This window comes from Petromyzon marinus, chromosome 63 (assembly GCF_048934315.1).
Source record: "Petromyzon marinus isolate PM22_M1 ecotype Great Lakes invasive population chromosome 63, UKy_Petmar_22M1.pri1.0, whole genome shotgun sequence".
Taxonomy (NCBI): domain Eukaryota; kingdom Metazoa; phylum Chordata; class Hyperoartia; order Petromyzontiformes; family Petromyzontidae; genus Petromyzon; species Petromyzon marinus.
Genome location: NC_133729.1, coordinates 6725835 through 6746622, shown reverse-complemented (window position 1 = coordinate 6746622; position 20788 = coordinate 6725835). Strand labels below are relative to the sequence as shown.

Genomic DNA, 20788 nt, shown 5'->3' with positions numbered 1-20788 from the left:
AAGTGATCAATAAGTGGCTCGAAAGTTAATTGAACAGCGTGCCACTGCGACCAATCAGAGGAACGCTTAGCGACTATAAATGGCTGAACAAGACAACCATTGAGGTGTATTTCGCGTCAGCATCAAGATGGCGGGTTTTCTTTGTTGGGTCGTAGTGGTCTGTGCTGTGGGTGTTTTGTCTGCCGATTCTGAGTTCGTGGGTGAGGATTTCGCACTGTGCTCACTGCATAGTCCCTGACTTGGGAAAAACAATCGTTGAAGGTTCGACAGAACTCCGTGGGGAAACTCGTATGCAGCGCAGGATTGAGTTGGTTTGATTTTTTTTTGAACTGGTCATTACGTTTTTTGTTCAGTCACAAAAGCATCGTTGAGAATCGCGTCGCCTTTTCGTGCATTGACTGGCACGTTTCACACTAGGATGGATTTAATGTGTAATCTCATTTGAGTGAAATTAAACGTCACCCATCGCAAATTTAACCATTTGAGTTTTATGACCGTAACCCCCTTTTATCGGCAGGGTTTTGGTGGACCCTTTATAGACTTAGAATGTTTGACCAATACCGATTGTATGTTAAGCAGAACATTTACGAGCTTGGTTCGCTGTAAGGTAGGGGTAAGCAACTCTCATTGCATCTGTGTTCCTTTGAACTTTCCATCTGAATTTAGAGTGGACTTTTTTATTTCAATTCTATAACTTTTCTAAGTTACATTTGTTGGTTAGCAAAATGGGAAAAGTTTGGACTTGACCTAGTGTGCTAGACCATGATCAAACAAGCTTCATTACAAAACCGAAGATGCGCTGTTGCACGAGTGTACGAGCTGTTTCTATTCGTATTTTGATGGAACATTAACTTCCCTTTTGTTCTGTCGATCTTCTCTTGAAGGACATCGAGCTGCCAACCGTGGCTTGAGGGCGATCGATGATGAGGAATTGCCCCCATCTACGATCCCAGCAGGTATAAGCAATGCTGTACACATTAACATGACTGCCACGGGTCATCACACTTCTGATGCCTTGGACCATATCTGCACCGTAGGGTTTGTTGCGTCGTTTGTGTGTTCAATTGTGCAACTGCTGAAGTTTTCCAAAGGTGGTGACGAAATTATGTGCTTGGAGCGTGCAGGTGACAAGCAGGTGTGTATATTGGTAATATTCATTGCAGTCTAATTAACCACTTCTGGGCGCGGTTATAAAAGTATGTGCTGCTCTAATGTACATAAAGCTGTAGGTGGTTGAACCTATGCAATGTTTATCGGGTGCAGTATTTCGTGTACGAAACCTGCTCTGCTTAATGTAGTGCACCAGCTCAAGAACGGGCTACTCCTTGAAACCAAAGCACCCACCAGTTTGAAAAAAAATAACCAACATTCAATGCACTGACATTGGCTCTAATTATTTTGGCCTGCGCTATTGTTTATGGGTCTCATTTCACGAATGTTTCAAAATGGTGCGCTTTGTTCTTCCTAATGAGAATTGTGTGATCTATTAGACTCTCTTTATATATCCATATGCTGCGAACTTTTGTGAAGACAATGTCCTGGGTCTCCTAATGGACTGGTGTACAGGTGTCACCTACGAGGTGCAGTGCGTCAATGAGAGGATGTCTGCCAAGATCGCGAAAAGCGTCCTGCTGGGCTACGGCGCTTCTGATCTCGTCATGAACTCTGCAACTCCTGCATGCAAACTGTCGGAAACTGGACCGTACATCACGTTCAACATCTCGCTCGGAGAATGCGGCACCTTCTTTGAGGTCTCTAATATCAAACTTTTTCCCAAGTGCTTTATCTTAAGAGCCAGCTTTTTTAAAAACAAATCGAATGTGCCATGTATCTTCCCCCCCTACAGGAAACGAGCACAGACCTCGTCTTCTCTCAAACGATTTCTCTGCCCAGTACCACGTTTGGCATCATCACCTACGACTTCGTGTACATCATGGTCAATGCAATGTATGTAACCAAAAGCCATGCTTGACACGTACGTTCTCGCAGTCTTCTAAACTGCATTCTTGCTATGCCACGTAATGGCGTAACCAAGCCTGTCGTGACGACCCTTCTGTTAATTTCCTGGATATTGTCCTAATTGGAATGCCTTCAAATAAAAGGTCTTGTCCAAAAGCTAAATTTGACATTCGTTTCACAACTTACTGCTGAACTGAAAAAAACATGATTGTTGGTACTTATTCACGTAATCCATTTGGTCACGTGAACAAGTACTTGATGCGCCATAGTTTGAACTGAACTCTACTATTGTAATAAAATTTCATTTGTTCAGACCTAAACACTAATGCTCTTCCATGTATTATCCCCTTCATTTTTATAATAGCTGCAAGATTCCGAGGACGAAGCTCTTGTCTTCTTTGGCACTCCAGCCCAACAGCACAAAGGTTGTGCTCAACCAGACCGTCTATGCTGAACTGGAACTGAAGATGGATTTCTACAAAAGCTTTACGTTCCTGGCGCCATTCCTGCCCACTGACTACCCCCTAGTGGTGCAACTGCGTCAAACCCTCTATCTCCAGATGTCCCTCAAGACCGGCCTCGGCCTTACCCTGTTCACCGTCGACCTCTACGCGACTCCCACCAGTGACCCCCTTGATCCGCGGAAATACTATCTCGTGAAAGAGGGGTGCGTAGCTTTTCTGTTCCCTAGTGCCTGACTCTTGCTTGAATGTACTCGAGCCTACCACCTGTTTAATCTGTGGCCCTTCTCTCTCCAGCTGTCTGCGTGACAGCACCGTGAACGTCACCGTCACCGCCACTGCCCGCCGCTTCACCTTCCCAGCCTTTGCCTTCACTGCTCAAGATACTAAATACGTGAGCTCAACGTCCCACCATGCTAACAGCGATCACGAACTTCGAGTGGTAGGGTCTAGCCTTGGCTACGCTTTGCCTTGCATCAAGAATGTCCTGCGCACGTATTTACAACTTGAACATTCGTCTAATTTAGGACTTCGGTTCGGGAATGGCCTTTCCTCATTATATTAACACTTGTTTGAACTTCGAAATCTGTGGCACTTCTCATGGTGAAACATTGCTTGCTAATGATTGGATTAGATTGCACACGCTCAAACCTGCAGGACTCTTGGGTGTCTCTGGGGTGTTCCCATTCCCTTAAATTGCAAGTACTTTTATTAACAACCTCCCTATTTTCATTATGCTCTGCAGGTGTACGTCCACGCTGCAATGATAGCTTGCAAGGCTTCTTTGACTGCCTCTCGCTGCCAGCAAGGATGTCTGGCCAGGAAGAGGAGGAGCAGCTTGGGAACCGTGGATACCCCGGTCTACATCTTCACCAGAGGACCCTTTGTCTACAGCGAGGATGCCGCCCTATCCCGCTGTGCGTTGCCCTATCAGTAGCGTCGTGCTGGTTTCTAAAGCAACATGATAATGATTTGCACTTGTTTTAGGCCAGGTCTCCTCTTCCAATACTCTAGACCCTCTAACCAAAGTGCCAATCCAGCAAGCTAGAATTAATTCCTCTTGCAAATTTCTTCAACGATTTCCCAATTTTGAATGCATTCTGGTGTTCTAATTGCATAATGTGTTTGCTATTACCGTGCCTTACCTGCTGCCCCATCTATTGCCTCCTTTACAGCGGAGATCCTGAACTACCCTGTGGTGGCCATTGCAGCAGTTGCTTCCATCATCCTCGTGGGCTTGGGCTTTGCTTCGAAGAGGATGCTGGCTAAGAAGTGATGCAGATGTTGAACATGTACCCACGTCATGGAATAAAGCAAGGATTCGAACGTGTTTTTTGGCTTTAGTGGTGCTTATTGAACAACGTCTTCACCTCGTTGCCTTGCACGCTCACACCCTTGATTAAAAAGCTATTTCAGATTGTAACCTTGAAAGGTCCACATTCGGTTGAATCTCTTAATGCAAGCATCTCCACTGCATGAAGCTGACATGCATTCTGAGGTATTTAGAATGGAATTGTGCCCCCTGCTCGGCGCGCCTCCGAGGCTCTCCCTGGATAAATTGCGGTGCAATTAACCAGCATTTTGCTTCTAATGACACGAATGGATCGAGCATATCTGGGAACAAGACTTTCGCCAATCACTCCTTAGGACTGTGGAAAGGTTTATTGGACTGGACCGATCCTGAAAAATCATTGTAAAGAATTCTGGAAATGCATAAACCAAAATGCTGAATAAGAATATAGCTGTGGTGATTGTAATATACCCCAATCACTGCCTGTAGACACCCTATGTTGAGCATCTTCAAACCCAACTTGTTCTCTAGCCCTCCTTGTTCTCCCCATACAAACGCCTTCACTGTCTCCAATGCCCCGTGGTTGCCTATCCAATAATTTCCTTTACATCGTTTTATTCCACGCACCACCACTTTACATATCCCATCCACTCTGGTTTCATCTACCTAGCCATCTTGTACCAGAGTTCATTGTCCAGCGCCTTGGTTAGGATCTAATTAAAAGTGGAACACTACTGAATCTTTCACGACCAAACCTTAGGCCAAAACAATCTCGATTATCCGTGCTGAGGACTGTAGTATAATTTAAAGTGTACATTGACCATTGAAAATGAAATAAAAATAGAAAACGTTTCATTTGCAACACAAGCAAAAATCGGGTAAAAATGAATGATAAAACACGGAAGAGCATAGGCAGACACATGCACAAAGACACAGACACCCGTGTCTGGTATCATTCATTCTTACATGATGGTTGCTTGTTCCAACTAAAATGTCGTATTCCATTATTATTTTATTTCTACGTGATTTACTTTCCAGTTTCTGATTTCCAAGTCGAAACATTTGTTTTCCATTGCACAGTTTAGAAAATTGAAACTCACGAAATTGGATAAATCGCTCTGAAACAACCGGCGATTTCAATTGTTACTCTCTCCATTTAGAATGTACACTGACGATTGACCAATTGTGTACTCCGTGAACATTGTACTGCTCCTGTGCAGAAGACTGCCCACTCAGTGGAAAGAAGAGCCACGCCAATCAATCAAACTCCGCCCACTTGTAACTATATGCAACTACTTTACTGTTGAGGTGTTCATGTTGTCTTTTGATTAACTGGAGCTTATATTTGTTTGGTTTAAGCACATGGCTTTTATCAAACAATTGCAAGAATAATAAATAGTTAGATAATTAATTTGGGGTTAGTGAAAATCCATGCGTTAATGTGTCTAAATCTCAGGTGTGTGGTTACCCGCAAATCAGATCAACTATAATCGATTGTCTACTCTCTTTCAAAATGTCTAAAACTACAGTACACAAAAACATTCCCCAGCCACGTTATGACGATGTCTCCAAAAATTTTTTACAATGGAAACTGAACAATGCAACATAATTTGGCGAAAAGTGATTCAGAAAGACATTGGAAAATATTATGGCAACAAAAAAACATCAATATAGCAGAGAACGAGTACAGGATCCTTAAGGAAATAGCGTAACTATCAAACGGGTTTTTAATGGTTGTCTGGGGAAGCCAAAGCTGCAGCTAGCTGGTCGAATCGTGATCCTGCCCGATACGTGACGAAAGTTACACCAGTTACACCTCCTGGCCAAGCCTTCGGTTCCGGGGCAGAGGCGCCAGCACTCGGCGTTCTTCAGCTTAATGTGGAAGGACGATCTGCGGCTAAACGTGATGTCATGCATGTGTCGTGACGTATATTGAATCACTATGGCGTCTAGCGCGAACTATCGGAAGAAGGATGGTACTGTGCATGTTAGCGTCTCTCTCTGGCACCAGAGTGTGCATGGCATAGAAGCGGGCCCTAGGGGGCATGCTTTTGGTGACGGCCAGAGAGAGGGCACGTCAGGACATGACAATCTGGGTGAACCCGAGGGAGCACGTGAACAGAAGAAGGTATCGAGGGGGGCCAAGGGGTGGCGAGAGGGACACGTGACATAAGGCCCAGAACATTCAAGTAGGATTTAAAAGGGGGCGTGGCCTAGGGCGGAACCAGGCTACGCTCAGGGGCATAAAAGGGAAGTCCCGAGCACCGATCAGGGCTGTCTTCAGGAATCAACCCGCGGTGTTACGTCTCCTCGCTCTTCGGTCTTCGGTCATCACGTTCGGCATCGTGAGTCAGGCAGTACGTTACTGACCTGACTCAGATGAGTAGTTATCCCGTTGGGGTCTGAGTTAACCGTGGTAGTTACCATCTATTCGTTATGTGTTATGTAGTACCCTGTTGGGGTGTAGTAATAAACGTGTTGCCTCCAAGTTCAAGTGTGTGCCTCCGTGAAGAACACTTTACACAATATCGACGTCGTCTGTGTACAGGAGAAACATGTTTCTGACGACCAAGCAGGGCGTGTCCAGATACAGTCGCTGGATTTGACCTGGTCTGTTACTCATTTCACTCCAAATATGGCCATGCAATGTACGTCAAATGTAAACTGGTTGATATCGAGCTGCTGCCACCCTCTTATGTCTGCGATGCTATTGTCTGCAATGTACATAAACCACCAAATTATATTCTTTGTTTTTTTCGGTAGTCACGTCGATAGAAAAAATAAAAATACATAATAAATTAAGTTAATAAAAATATCACTTTTTTCACTTTATTTTTATATAGAAAAAATACAAATGAAATGAATACAAATATCACTATTATTTCACTTTATTTTTTATTTAAAAAAATTATATCTACGTGACTTTCCCGAAAAAACTAAAGAATATAAATTCCTGCACTCACGAAAGTTTTAAGTCAAAATGTAACCACCAAATGACTCAAGGGGTATACCAGTGAGTTGACCGAGGTGTCAGCATCATGCAAAATTCGTGGGAGATTTTAACAGCCAGAGAGGGGATAAGCAGTGTCTGATTACAATGTCGAGGCACTTGCGGAGTGGGCATCACAGCATGATTTTCACTTGGTACACGACCCTAAACAGCGTGGCACCTCTTCTTTGGTTCTTTCGGTAAAGTCACGTAGAATGAGAATAAAATAATAAATTGATAAAATAAAATAACACAATATTTTATTCTCATTCTACGTGACTTTACCGAAAGAACCAAAGAAGATTAATCATTGCAGTCACGAAAGCATTAAAGCGTGGCACCTTCCACTCAGCCAGGTGGAAACGGGATTATTCACCGGACCGCTACTGGGTCAGTGCAACTCACAGCCATCAAATGCTAGCGTCATGCCCTGTTCTGAACAACTACCCCAGGACCCGGTTTTTCCATGGAGCGACATTGGACAGGAGCCTGACGTACCGTTATGACCTAGAGAAGACCACTGCCAAGTTGTGCTCGTGTAATTGTCTGCTGGCCGGGCTGGCTGGCTGGCTCAATGTGGGGCGCTGGTGCCCTGCCACGATGTACGGCGGGCCTGTCTGTGCTACTCTGCAATGGAAAGACTGTACACCCATATGTACTCGATCAGCTCACACCAAATTGGTGGACGTTCAGCTGAATGTTACAATGAGAATGATATCTGGTGCAACAAAGACAACCCCACTATAATGGCTGCCTGTGTTGTGCAACATCCCCCCACCGAAGAATTTGTCGCCAAGTGGCAGTGACCAAGATGCCGCACAAAGTACACGCGGCACCGGCGTCACCCCTTCGTGTCGACATTTTCAAGCTACCACCAATGCGCCTGAAGTCTCGACACCCAGTGTGGGCAAAACCACGGTCCGAAGAGTGATGTGGGTTACCCCAAACTACCTGGAGCCACGAATAGAGAGCTGTAAAAAGTGCCAAAAAATAGACTTCATAAGCCATCCATCCGTCCAGATAACTGGCTTCGACTTCACAAGGCACAAATGGGGACAGTTAAACCGCTTGCGGTGTGACCAGGGAGTGTGGGCTGCTTCCGAACATCGATGGGGCCTACGTGACAGGTTACTGTGTGATTGCGGGGAGCAGGAGACCATGGTGCACATCGTCTTTGGCTGGAAAGTGCATTTAGCGGTAACCCTGAACTTGCTGGAAGAGGAGGCTGCAAAGTCGCTCTGTGGAAATGTGGGCTGAAGTCCACTCAATTAACATTTTTTTAAAATAATAATCTATCTCTATTTTATTAATGTATCTGCTGTTTTGACTGTGGGAATTCGCGTGAAATAACACTCGTTAAATAAATTTATGGCTGTAAATAAACCTCCATTAATAAAATAAAAACACCCCCAGTATAATGGGAGCAAGAGTCATCAGGAAAAGTTAGGTACAGATGTAAGTCAAGTTTATTTTCATCTCAGTGCCAAACACACACGTGAATCGAAAAAGACTGTAAACACGTGGGAGCAAGATGCGCCAGACAACTGTTCGGTTCAGGTGCAAGTGGGCAGTCTTCATCCTAAATGTCCTCGCAAGTGTAGTGACATCGGGGATGTCACTGTATGGTGTCGGCCCGAGAGGGCCGTGGCGTGCGATGTCACTACATCGCGGACATCACCGGGTGGGTTGCTGTGTGAGGCCGGCTCTAGCACAGCACGGCGTGCGATGCACTGTCATCGCATACACCCCGTAGGCGGCTGTAGTAAGTAAAGCTTATTTTCATCTCAGTGACAAAAACACACGTGAATCGAAAAATAATGCAACCATTTGGGCGCAAGATGCGCCTGAAAACTGTTAGGTTCAGGTGCAAGTAATCCCTGTGCTTTAGTTTAATAGGAAGATAAAGAGGGGTACTGAAGGGAGGAAACCAAGCTCCATATAAGTGGAACGCATATTCCAGCAAAGTGAAAAAAACTTTATTTACCCAAAAAAGGTTTAACAATTGCAATTTTAAGTATGAATTAAAAGGCAGATCTAAGGCAATGTTCTGGAGTCAAAGGAATAAAGTGTTACTTCCCGAAACTGGTGAAATTATTTGCGAGGACATTTAGGATGAAGACTGCCCAGTGATGGTCTCTCTGGATATTAAGGGAGGACAGATTTGAGTTTATGTACAGAGTTCTATGGTAGGCGGTAGATGGTGGTCAATGATCAAATTTAGGCAGGATTGTTGCGAGAACTATATATTAAGGCGGAGTCGATGTGGAATACAGCCAATTTTTAAGTATAGGAATCGAATTATGTTATTATTAACTTGTTGGTCATGTGGTCTATGTGTCCTGAAAGACAGTTTCAAGTAACAAATACTGCAGAGATATTTAAAGTTGTTAAACTGGTCATTATGGTGTCAGTCCAGAACAACAATATGCATAAGTGGCGAGACAGGTTTGGGGCAGCTGAAGAATAGCATAATTTTGGTCATTTTAGCTTTGAATACCAGTTTTATGGAATTAGTTTTAGGGCATTAATTTGAAGTCCTTTTGTAGATGTTGCTGTAACTCCTCCATGTAATTGTTGGAGTCCATCAGGGCTGCGGAGGGTTTGGCCAATTCCAGTAATATGTGCTGGACACAGGGAGGAAACTAGTGTTCTTTGAGAAAATAGAATAAACGAGGACATCGATAAGATTCAACCCCAAATTAGTACAAATGAATGAAAAACTGTAAGCTGAATCCATTGCTGGACCCAACGCACACGATCCCAGGATTTGATCTCCTACGAAGCTCACAGTCCACCCCAAACCGTGTCCGCACAAACCATGGCAGATGCGGACGGCAGATGCGGACAACTGATGCACACATGGAAAGTTAAAAACTCTCCAGTGTGCGACTGTGGTCATCCAGAACAGGCCATACAACGTCTAACAACGCAATTATCTGATCAACAAATACGAAGGTGACATCACACCGATACACTCCGCTACTCATGACGCCTGTTACCTGGCTTGACCACCTGAATCTGACATTGTAGTTGTTACTCTGCATCTACATCAGCCGTACAAAAGAAGGTTTTTGTTCTACCATCTCCCGCCATCTACGCAATCTGGGGCCTCATGCACTGGTGGTCACACATCCCACTACAAACCAGGTTTATCCCTGCCAAACTTACAAGATCCGGCGAGATTGGACAATTATAAATACATTTAATTTTTTGCTTGAAAGAGTATAATCATTCATTGATGCATACCATTTCAACACATTCAAATACATTGATTCAAGTGATTCCACAGCTCAAAGGATTGTCGTCGAAAAAAATCACCCAATTAATGCGCGCTAGCAGGCTGTTCTCATTCACCTGAATACAAGGGAATGTACGCTCCTTCATTGACGGGAAATGCGTGCATACCAGACTCATGTAAGTGCATTGCAATCGAAACACAAAGTCATCAATAAGTGGCTCGAGAGTTAATTGAACAGCGTGCCACTGTGACCAATCAGAGGGACCGCTTAGCGACTATAAATGGCCGAACACGAGTCTCATTGCGTTGTATCGCGCTTTTGCATCAAAATGGCGTTTTTGCTTCGCTGGGTCGTGGTGCTCTGTGCCGTGGGTGGTTTGACTGCGGATTCGAACTTCGTGGGTGAGGTTTTTGCACGGCGCTCACTGCATATTCCCTCGCAAAGAAAAATCGTTGACGGTTTGAGAGAAACTCGATGAGAAACTCGTATGCAGTGCAGGATTTAATTGGTTTGATTGCAACTGGTTATTACGTTTAGTCGCGGAAGCATCGTTGAGAATCGCGTCTCCCTTTCCCGCATTGACTGGCAAGCTTCTCACTAGGAGGGTGGATGTGGTGTGTAATCCTGTTTGAGGAAAATTTAAGCGTCATCCATCGCGGATTTGACCATTTCCGAGTTTGCCGACTGTAACCCCCCCCCCCCCCCCCCCTGCTGTGGGCAATATTTGTGTACTTTGGCATTAGAAAGTTTGACCAATACTGATTGCTATGTACATTAAGTGTAACCTAATCATGAAATCTGCTCTGCTTACTACCCCTTCCTACACGCTAATTGCATTTCTACACTAATTGTATTCCTTTCGACTTTAATCTGGATTTCGTGAACTTGTGTTTCATGTCTGTTTTAAATTAACTTGAAGTACATTTATTAATGAGCAAGATGAACAAACTCTAGTCTTGACCTAGTGTGCCGGACCATGGTCAAACAAGCTTCATGACTCAATGGAAGATGTGCTGTTGCACGAGTGTACGAGATGCTTGTACTCGTGTTTTGATGCAACATTAACTCCACCTTTGTGCTGTCGATCTTCTCTTGAAGGACATCGAGCTGCCAATCGTGGCTTGAGGGCGATCGATGATGAGGAATTGCCCCCATCTACGATCCCAGCAGGTATAAGCAATGCTTTACACGTTGACACGACTACCACTAGGGTCCTCCAAATTGCGAGGCCTTGCACCATATCTGCACCGTAGTTATGAACTGGTGTATTGAATGAGCGAGAGTTTGGGTCGTTAATTCTGTGTTCAATTGTGCATCTGCTGAAGTTTATGCGAAGGTGGTGACGAAATGATATGCTTATCAGAGGATGCAGTCGACAAGCAGGTGTTTATATTGGTAATATCCATTGCAGTCTAACTACTTCAGAGCACGGTCATGAAAGTATGTGCTTTAATGTAGAAAAAGGTGTTGGTGGTTGTACCTATGCAATGTTTAACGGGCGCAGTATTTCGTATACAAAACCTGCTCTGCTTAATGTTAGTGGACCAGCTCAAGAACGGACGAGTCCTTTGAACCACCAGCGCCAACTAGTTGGAAAATGCAGCCCACATTCAATGGACTGTGGCATTGGCTCTACTTGGATTTTGCCAGCGCAATTGTTAATGGGTCTCATTTTACAAAAACATTTTTTTATGCTGCGCTTTGCTCTTCCCAAGTAGTATTATACGATCTATTAGAACCACTTTGTATATCCATGTGTATTAAAAAGTTTCGTGTAAAGATAATGTTGTGGATCTCATGGACTGGTGCGCAGGTGTCACCTACGAGGTGCAGTGCGTCAATGAGAGGATGTCTGCCAAGATCGCGAAAAGCGTCCTGCTGGGCTACGGCGCTTCTGATCTCGTCATGAACTCTGCAACTCCTGCATGCAAATTGTCGGAAACTGGACCGTACATCACGTTCAACATCTCGCTTGGAGAATGCGGCACCTTCTTTGAGGTCTCTAATATTAACCTATTTATTAAAGTGCTTTATCTTAACTGCCTACTTTTAAACGACTCTTAATGGGTCTTGTATCTTCCCCCCCCCCCCCCCCCCCCACAGGAAACGAGCACAGACCTCGTCTTCTCTCAGACGATTTCTCTGCCTAGTACCACGTTCGGCATCATCACCTACGACTTCGTGTACATCATGGTGAATGCAATGTACGTGACCAAAAGCCATGCTTGACATACATTCTCGCAGTCTCCTAAACTGCATGCTTGCTTCGATTTAAAGCTTTCGTGACTGCAAGGATTAATCTTTGGTTCTTTCGGTAAAGTCACGTAGAATGAGAATAAAATACTAAATTGATAAAATAAAATAACACAATAATATTCTCACGACGTTTCGGCCACAACACAAGCGGCCTTCATCAGGTGAAGGGGACGAGACTGTCTGGAGGACAACTCCAGCGCTGTCCTCCAGACAGTCTCATCCCCTTCACCTGATGAAGGCTGCTTGTGTCGTGGCCGAAACGTCGTGAGAATATTATTGTGGTGTTTTTATTTTATCAATTTATTATTTTATTCTCATTCTACGTGACTTTACCGCATAGAACCAAAAAGTATGCATTATTGCTCTTCCACGTAATGGTGTGACCAAGCCTGTCATGGCGACCCTTCTGTTAATTTCCTGGATATTGTCCTTATTGGAATGCCTTCAAATGAAAAGTCTTATCCAAAATCTAAATTTGTTTCCGTTTTACAACTTATTGCCAAACTGAAAAACATGATTGGTACTTGTTCACATGACCCATTTGGTTGAGTAAAGGGGCTTGATGCACTGTAGTTTGAACTAAACTCTGCTGTTGTAATAGGATTTCATTTGTTCCGACCTGGACACTGATGCTCTTCTTTGTATTATCCCCTTGTTCATAATAGCTGCAAGATTCCGAGGACGAAGCTCTTGTCTTCTTCGGCACTCCAGCCCAACAGCACAAAGGTTGTGCTCAACCAGACCGTCTATGCTGAACTGGAACTGAAGATGGATTTCTACAAAAGCTTTACGTTCCTGGCGCCATACCTGCCCACCGACTACCCCCTAGTGGTGCAGCTGCGTCAAACCCTCTATCTCCAGATGTCCCTCAAGACCGGCCTCGGCCTTACCCTGTTCACCATCGACCTCTACGCGACTCCCACCAGTGACCCCCTTGATCCTCGGAAATACTATCTCGTGAAAGAGGGGTGTGTAGCTTTTCTGTTCTATAGTGCTTGACTCTGCCTTGAATGTACACGAGCCTACCACCTGTTTTAATCTGTGGCCCTTCTCTCTCTAGCTGCCTGCGTGACAGAACCGTGAACGTCACCGTCACCGCCACTGCCCGCCGTTTCACCTTCCCAGCCTTCGCCTTCACTGCTCAAGATGCCAAATATGTGAGCTCAATATCCCAGAAGGCTGCAAATTATCTCAACTTTGGGGTGGCAGCATGTTGCTGTTGGCAGCACTTTTGCTGTGCGGCCATAGTGGAATGGGGAGGATTTCCCAATGCAATATCCACGTTCATTTTGCCCTCCCGTCTCTGCAGGTTTACGTCCATGCTGCAGTGATCGCTTGCAAGGCTTCGTTGACTGCTTCTCGCTGCCAGCAAGCATGTCTGGCCAGGAAAAGGAGGAGCAGCTTGGAAACCGTGGATACCCCGGTCTACATCTTCACCAGAGGACCCTTTGTCTACAGCCAGGATGCTTCCCTATCCCGCTGTGCGTTTTTACATTGTCATTGTACCATTTTTCAATACAGTTTCATACTTTAATTTAGGGTCTATATTGTTAAATCCGTATTTTAGAACTACCACAGGCTTAAATCGATCTTGCAGGGTTCTAAAATGGGTTTCCAAGTATGTTAAACATATACAAATGGTTGGTTGCAGAAATGTTTCACTATACGTCGCCTTACCCAGTTTCTGTGTCCAATTTGCAGCGGAGGTCCTGGACTACCCTGGTGTTGTGGCCATTGCAGCGATTGCTTCCATCGTCCTTGTGGGCTTGGGCTTTGCTTCAAAGAAGATGCTGGCTAAGAAGTGATGCAGATGTTTAATGTGTGCACGTGATGGAAAATAAAGCATGGATTCAAACTGTTTTTTGGCTTTAATGGTGCTTATTTTATGAACCGTCTTCACCTGGTGGCCTTGCATGCTTTCCTCTTGGGACACTGACTGACATGAACATGGGATTTGAAAGGTATACATTTTTCTAGATTAAGATCTTTGACCTTCATGGTTATGCTGCTTGTAGCTACAAATATTGCGGTTTGAGGCCCAGCATAAGACCAGTGGCATCTTGCATAATGTGAAGTTGAGCAAAAAAACATCTTGACAGAACAGGCTATTGCTTAACTTTTATAGTTGCAATTGCTGGTGACACCGTTCTCAAATATAAATGTAGTGGCTTTACTCCAGTGCTGTACACGTGATCAAACCTTACTACTTGGCTGTGGTGTTTGGTCTCGGGACATCCATGATAATATTGGTTGTGCAAGCATGTGCTAGGTGTTGGCCATGTAGAGGCATAATTAGGGCCACAAATTGCTTCACATTTGTACAAGGACTACCCCTTTGAAAATATCTTAAACCTTAAATCATGGCACTCTGCCAACATCTGTGCCGGATTGACCTCATGCGGGGCCTGTAGCATATCTTGGGCCCTAAAAAACACAAAATACCGCAAATGCCATATTTTTAATTGAAGTAATTTTCAATTGCTATACAGACATAATACGAAAAATCAACCAACCTTAAACTCCGTCGTTCATAAAAGTTGAAGGCGGTATTGTAATAGAGCAAGTGCAGAATCGCTGAACCGGAATTGATAGCATGAAGGCATTTGGCGCGAGGCCGAAGAAAGTGCGGGGTCAGTAGCATATGTAACCACTTTTGCTCATAGGATAATCTGCCACTGGTCAATGCTATTCGTGTCTGCCCTCAAACGCCATGCTCAGAAGTGACCATTTGATCTATAGTGGCCCATGATCCACGCTGCAGCTAATAAGGTGCTGTACGTTTTACATTGTGCTTAAGCGTTGTGGACTACAAATAGAAATGGCTAGACATGGCCGATCATCAAATCTCTCCTCAGGCCAATATTATTGGCTTGAAACATGGTAAAATCGGAATTGCGCAACACTAATTGCCACACTATTGGCACAAACATACAAGGTGACCATATTTTTTCAATGCCAAACAGAAAACTTCAAGGGTGTTTCACAAACGTGGTTTGGAAAAATAGCGGCTTGCACCTTAATGACGAAAAGGCACAAATTGACAATAGTCCATGAGGTCCAGTTATAATGCTTTGCCTGAAATGTTAGAACTTAACAGAAAAGGCTGCCAACACGTGTTCAGGTATCAACATTACCAAATTTAATTTCAAACAAAAGTGAAATGTATACACAAGAACTGGTTTTAGTGCTTTTTTAAATGTTTGCTAATTAAAATATGGTTAAGATTATTCATGCGTGTGTAATGAGCTGAACTGCCTTCCAATAACATCTATATAGTTTTAAGCAAAACGATGTTTGTCTTCGCTATTAAATTGGTCCAACGTTCACACATTAACAACGTGCAGATATCTGCTTTATAGGAAAGTCACCAGCAATTGTGTAAATTACGTTGGTGGTCTGTAAATAATCTTTTAGATTCTCCTACAGGGAGTTACTTATGATTGGGGGAATTGAATAACCGAGACACAATGCAACGCATCTGAGAGGGTATCCGGCAGGGAAATGGAGTTCATTTGCAGGTGCTAGGTGGATTATTGCACCACGGGGTCGTGAGAAGTGGCTGTGTTTTGTCGAGGCTTTCATCCAGCCGCGGATTTACCTTTGAAAATTATGCTTGCATTATGAAGATTAATAATACACTTTGCAATTCTATATATTCAACCAGGGAAGCCGCGTTAAGTGTTAAGGCAGATGTTTTGCTTTGGTTTGTTTAGCCACTTTCATTCTTAAGTCACGTGGAAGGATGCCAGAGCGACCAAAGAAAACCCACGTATACAAGAAGATAGCATTTGAAGCTATACAAAGATAGATTCAATCCTAAGACAGAGCAAATGAATGCAAAACTCTTTCCATAAAATGCGTCAATTTATGTACTGTTCTACCATGTCTTGGCTTCATCGCAACACCGAGGTCTCTTGTACTGGTGGGCATCCATCCAAAACCAGGCTCAGTCCATGCATAACTTGCGAGATCCCACACATTTAGACAGATTTGATTACATTAATCCTTTTAATATGCACGTTTACAATATGGGAAGAGTCTGATTTTTTATTGATGTATACAATTTCAACAAATTCAATTAAGGTTCCATAAGTGATTCCAAAACCCTTATTGTTTAAATATAATCAAATCATTGAATTACTCAAAGCGAGAAACATGTTCTCATTCACCTGAGCACAGTGGACTGTTCGCTCCTTAATTGATGGGTAATGCCTGCATACCAGACTCTAGTAAGTGCATTGTAATCGAACACAAAGCATCGATGAGAGACACGAAGTAATTGAACTGCGTGCCACTGCGACCAATCAGAGGGAACCCTCAGCGACTATAAATGGCCGAATAAGACCCCCGTTCGTTGTCTTTCGCCTGAGTATCAACATGGAGTCTCTGCTTGCCTGGGTCGTGGTGCTCTGCGCAGTCGGTATTTTGTCTGCGGATTCTGGCTTCGTAGGTGAGGCTTCTCACACGTCACTCACTGCACGTTTTGAAGCTTGTGAATAGAAAGTTGTAAAACCTCATGGCAACGCCTACGCTTGGCAATGAAACGTATTGATTTCAGAAACTATATAACAGAAATGCAGTGCAAAATTTGTATTGCTTTGATGTATAGAACTCGGTCTTGCATTAGATTTTTTTTTTTAGTGATTTACTCAGAACGTCACCTGGGAATACATTTCCTTTCTCAGACTTGGCCTGGCAAGTTATAATAAACGGCGGGTGTTGCGTGTAATCCCAATTGAATGACCTCAAATGTTGGCCATCGTGAATTTGACTGCAACATTCGCGTATGCATCAAGTACTGTGCTGCTGATGGAAGCACGCGCGCGCCTTCTTGTCTCCGATGCAGCCCATTGTTGGTCACAGGTCGTGTGTTCGCTTCCACGTCGTTTCTTCTTTTTTTGCAATCGCGTCGTTTCAGTCGCGTGCTCTCATCGTGGTGTGCAGTACGTGTACTTGACGCTACTTGGTACGGTTTTTTTATTCTATACACTTACTATGCAACGCATGTTGAATATAATTAATAGCAGGTCCCTGCAGGGTGGGCTGGTAGAAGTTCGCAAATGAGATAATGTGACTTCCAAATGTTGGGTGCAATAAGACATATCAAGTCGCTGCGCTGTCTATTGCTGATTTTTACACCCAACAGCACGAGATTTCACTTCGTTAAAGTATTGAAAGGGGACGGACGGACACATTAATCTATTGCAGGCTGGTACACTCGGTTTACAACTTCGTTCCTACCAGTGAAATATCAGTTATATTTTGCATCCAGAATTCTTGGGTCCTGTTTGGATTGATGTAGAGTAACCTGAAACGGGAGGGGTGATAATTAAAAAAATATCGAACTGCATTTTTTTTGGTGCAAATCTCGGATTTGTCAACAGAAACCACCGCCGTGGGTAGGGATTTGGTGTAGTTGTTAGAATGTTTTCCCAATACAGTTGCATTCGCTTGTACCGAATGATAGCGAACTTTTCTTTTTGTTTGCTTGCTGTTCATCAACGCCTCCATGCCTGCAATCCTTTCAACTCTCATCCATTATTCCTGCTAAAGTAAGCTGTAACATCCTACCAAACGTGGATCTCTTGGTTACCAGGACATACTATATCGGTCAAGACTAGTGTACACAACACTCGTCAAGCAAGCTTCGATTAAGGGCATAAGGACTAAATGGAAGAAATGATATTGCGAGATTTGTACGTGTTCTTTAAATGCAATATTTAACGCTGCTGTACTTCTCCTTTTGAAGGCCATCGAGCTGCCAACCGTGGCTTGAGGGCTATCGATGATGAGGAATTGCCCCCATCGACGATCCCTGCAGGTATACGCGATGCTTTGCACGTGACGCGGGACTGCCACCTCGGAAAATCTCAATTTCGATGCATTGTACCTCGTGTCTGCACTGGTGGTTTGTAACTAGCGTAATGCAGATTTGTAGGCTTGGTGCTGGGGGGGGGCAACGAAGTTGCGTGATGTGCAGTTGGTTCAAATAGGCATTAACATTTGTGGGCTTTTATTTTTGCAACCTTGCAATCAATCCAACAGTTTTAGAAATTGTGCAGAACATGCGTTTGTGCCATGTAGAGAAGGCTTGCATTTTTATTTAAAATTTGTACGTTCAATGTACAAGGTTTGGAATAAAAAGCACCAGCTCAAAGGGCAAAATTTGTTCAACATGCAATGCATTTCAAGAATTAATTCTGACCTGCACTAGTGTTTGTGGGGTTTCTCATTTTACAAATGCATTGGGCTCTTCCTTGCATGAACGCCATCATTAGACACTTTGTATCTCCATGTGCGGTGCAAAATTTCATAACTGATGTCCGTGGGTCTCGAACGTCTTTCCAAGGTGTGACCTACGCGGTGGAGTGCGTCAATGAGAGGATGTCTGCCAAGATCGCGAAAAGCGTCCTGCTGGGCTACGGCGCATCTGATCTCGTCATGAACTCTGCAACTCCTGCATGCAAATTGTCGGAAACTGGGCCGTACATCACGTTCAACATCTCGCTCGGAGAATGTGGCACCTTCTTTGAGGTCTCTAATATTAACCTTTTTTAAAAGTGCTTTATCTTAAATGCCTGCTTTTTAAAAAAAACATCTCTAATTTGCCTTGTATCTTCCCCCACAGGAAACGAGCACAGACCTCGTCTTCTCTCAAACGATTTCTCTGCCTAGTACCACATTCGGCATCATCACCTACGACTTCGTGTACATCATGGTGAATGCAATGTACGTGACCAAAACTAATGCTTGACACGTAGATTCTCGCAGTTTCCTAAACTGCATTCTTGCTATTCCATGTAATGGCGTGACCAAGCCTGTCATGACGAACCTTCCATTAATTTCCTGGATTTTGTCCTAATTGGCATGCAATCAAATGAAAGGTCTTATCCAAAAGTTAAATTTGTCATTCGTTTCACAACTGACTGCCGAACTGAAAAACATGATTGTTGGTACTTGTTCACGTGACCCATTTGGTTGAGCAGAGGGGCTTGATACACTGTAGTTTGAACTAAACTGACTTTACCGAAAGAACCAAAGAAGATGAATCCTTGCAGTCACGAAAGCTTTAAATCGAAATCTAAACTCTGCTGTTGCAATGATACGATTTCATTTGTTCAATCCAGGACACTGATGCTCTTCGTATTATCCCCTTGTTCAAAATAGCTGCAAGATTCCGAGGACGAAGCTCTTGTCGTCATTGGCACTCCAGCCCAACAGCACAAAGGTTGTGCTCAACCAAACGGTCTATGCTGAACTGGAACTGAAGATGGACTTTTACAAAAGCTTTACGTTCCTGGCGCCTTACCTGCCCACCGACTATCCCCTAGTGGTGCAGCTGCGTCAAACCCTCTATCTCCAGATGTCCCTCAAGACCGGCCTCGGCCTTACCCTGTTCACCATCGACCTCTACGCGACTCCCACCAGTAACCCCCTTGATCCACTGAAGTACTATCTCGTGAAAGAAGGGTGCGTCAATTTTCTCTTGTGCTTGACACTGGCTTAAATGTACTCGAGCCCACCACCTGTTTAATCCGTGGCCCTTCTCTCTCTAGCTGCCTGCGTGACAGCACCGTGAACGTCACCGTCACCGCCACTGCCCGCCGTTTCACCTTCCCAGCCTTCGCCTTCACTGCTCAAGATGCCAAATATGTGAGCTCAACGTCCCACAATGCAGAAGAATTATCTTGACTTTGGGGTGGCGGCATGTTGCTGTTGTCAGGACTTTTGCTGTGTGGCCATAGTGGACTGGGGAGGATTTCCCAATGCAATATCCACGTTAATTTTGCCCTCCCGTCTCTGCAGGTTTACGTCCATGCTGCAGTGATCGCTTGCAAGGCTTCGTTGACTGCTTCTCGCTGCCAGCAAGCATGTCTGGCCAGGAAAAGGAGGAGCAGCTTGGAAACCGTGGATACCCCGGTCTACATCTTCACCAGAGGACCCTTTGTCTACAGCCAGGATGCTTCCCCATCCCGCTGTGCGTTTTTTACGTTGTCATTGTACCATTTTTCAATACAGTTTCCTACTTTACTTTAGGGTCTACTGTTAAATCTGTATTTTAGAACTCCTACCACAGGCTAAAATCGATCTTATAGGGTAATAAAATGAGTTTCCAAGTATGATGTTAAACGTGTACAAATGTCTAGTTGCAGAAATGTTTCCCTATACGTCGCCTTACCCAGTTTCCTTGTCCAATTTGCAGCGGAGGTCCTGGAATACCCTGGTGTTGTGGCCATTGCAGCGATTGCTTCCATCGTTCTTGTTGGCTTGGGCTTTGCTTCAAAGAAGATGCTGGCTAAGAAGTGATGCAGATGTTTAATGTGTGCACATGATGGCAAAATAAAGCATTGATTCAAACTGTTTTATGGTTTTAATTGTGCTTATTTTATGAAACGTCTACACCTGGTCACCTTGCATGCTTTCCTCTTGGGACACTGACTGACATGAACATGGGATTTGAAAGGTATACCTTTTTTATAGATGAAGATCTTTGACTTTCATGGCTATGCTGCTTGTAGCTACAAATATTGCGGTTTGAGGCCCAGCATATAAGACCAGTGGCATCTTGCATAATTTGAAGTTGAGCAAATTA

At 44.1% G+C, this 20788-nt stretch overlaps 3 protein-coding genes across 3 annotated transcripts; all 3 read left to right on the top strand.

Moving 5' to 3' along the window:
* Positions 1–90: 90 nt before the first annotated feature.
* On the top strand, positions 91–3750 carry LOC116956110 (CUB and zona pellucida-like domain-containing protein 1). Its single transcript, XM_032977562.2, has 8 exons — positions 91–200; positions 885–956; positions 1567–1751; positions 1847–1947; positions 2324–2626; positions 2718–2814; positions 3166–3337; positions 3596–3750. The coding sequence occupies exons 1-8, from the start codon at positions 128–130 to the stop codon at positions 3694–3696; spliced, it is 1104 nt and encodes a 367-aa protein (XP_032833453.2). The 5' UTR covers positions 91–127; the 3' UTR covers positions 3697–3750.
* A 6475-nt stretch (positions 3751–10225) lies between these two features.
* LOC116956091 (CUB and zona pellucida-like domain-containing protein 1) lies at positions 10226–14055 on the top strand. Its single transcript, XM_032977540.2, has 8 exons — positions 10226–10340; positions 11038–11109; positions 11753–11937; positions 12043–12143; positions 12861–13163; positions 13256–13352; positions 13505–13676; positions 13897–14055. The coding sequence occupies exons 1-8, from the start codon at positions 10268–10270 to the stop codon at positions 13998–14000; spliced, it is 1107 nt and encodes a 368-aa protein (XP_032833431.2). The 5' UTR covers positions 10226–10267; the 3' UTR covers positions 14001–14055.
* A 2477-nt stretch (positions 14056–16532) lies between these two features.
* On the top strand, positions 16533–20557 carry LOC116956098 (CUB and zona pellucida-like domain-containing protein 1). Its single transcript, XM_032977550.2, has 8 exons — positions 16533–16645; positions 17945–18016; positions 18545–18729; positions 18824–18924; positions 19363–19665; positions 19752–19848; positions 20002–20173; positions 20399–20557. Exons 1-8 carry the CDS (start codon positions 16573–16575, stop codon positions 20500–20502), a joined length of 1107 nt encoding a protein of 368 aa, XP_032833441.2. The 5' UTR covers positions 16533–16572; the 3' UTR covers positions 20503–20557.
* Positions 20558–20788: the final 231 nt, after the last annotated feature.

Coding starts and splice junctions, on each gene's coding strand:
- LOC116956110 (XM_032977562.2), top strand. CDS start 128: ATGGCGGGTTTTCTTTGTTGGGTCGTAGTGGTCTGTGCTGTGGGTGTT. Junction 1,752..1,846: donor AATGCGGCACCTTCTTTGAG/GTCTCTAATATC, acceptor CCCCCCCTACAG/GAAACGAGCACAGACCTCGT. Junction 3,338..3,595: donor GGATGCCGCCCTATCCCGCT/GTGCGTTGCCCT, acceptor CCTCCTTTACAG/CGGAGATCCTGAACTACCCT.
- LOC116956098 (XM_032977550.2), top strand. CDS start 16,573: ATGGAGTCTCTGCTTGCCTGGGTCGTGGTGCTCTGCGCAGTCGGTATT. Junction 18,017..18,544: donor CCCATCGACGATCCCTGCAG/GTATACGCGATG, acceptor CGTCTTTCCAAG/GTGTGACCTACGCGGTGGAG. Junction 19,849..20,001: donor CTGCTCAAGATGCCAAATAT/GTGAGCTCAACG, acceptor CCGTCTCTGCAG/GTTTACGTCCATGCTGCAGT.
- LOC116956091 (XM_032977540.2), top strand. CDS start 10,268: ATGGCGTTTTTGCTTCGCTGGGTCGTGGTGCTCTGTGCCGTGGGTGGT. Junction 11,938..12,042: donor AATGCGGCACCTTCTTTGAG/GTCTCTAATATT, acceptor CCCCCCCCACAG/GAAACGAGCACAGACCTCGT. Junction 13,164..13,255: donor TACTATCTCGTGAAAGAGGG/GTGTGTAGCTTT, acceptor TTCTCTCTCTAG/CTGCCTGCGTGACAGAACCG.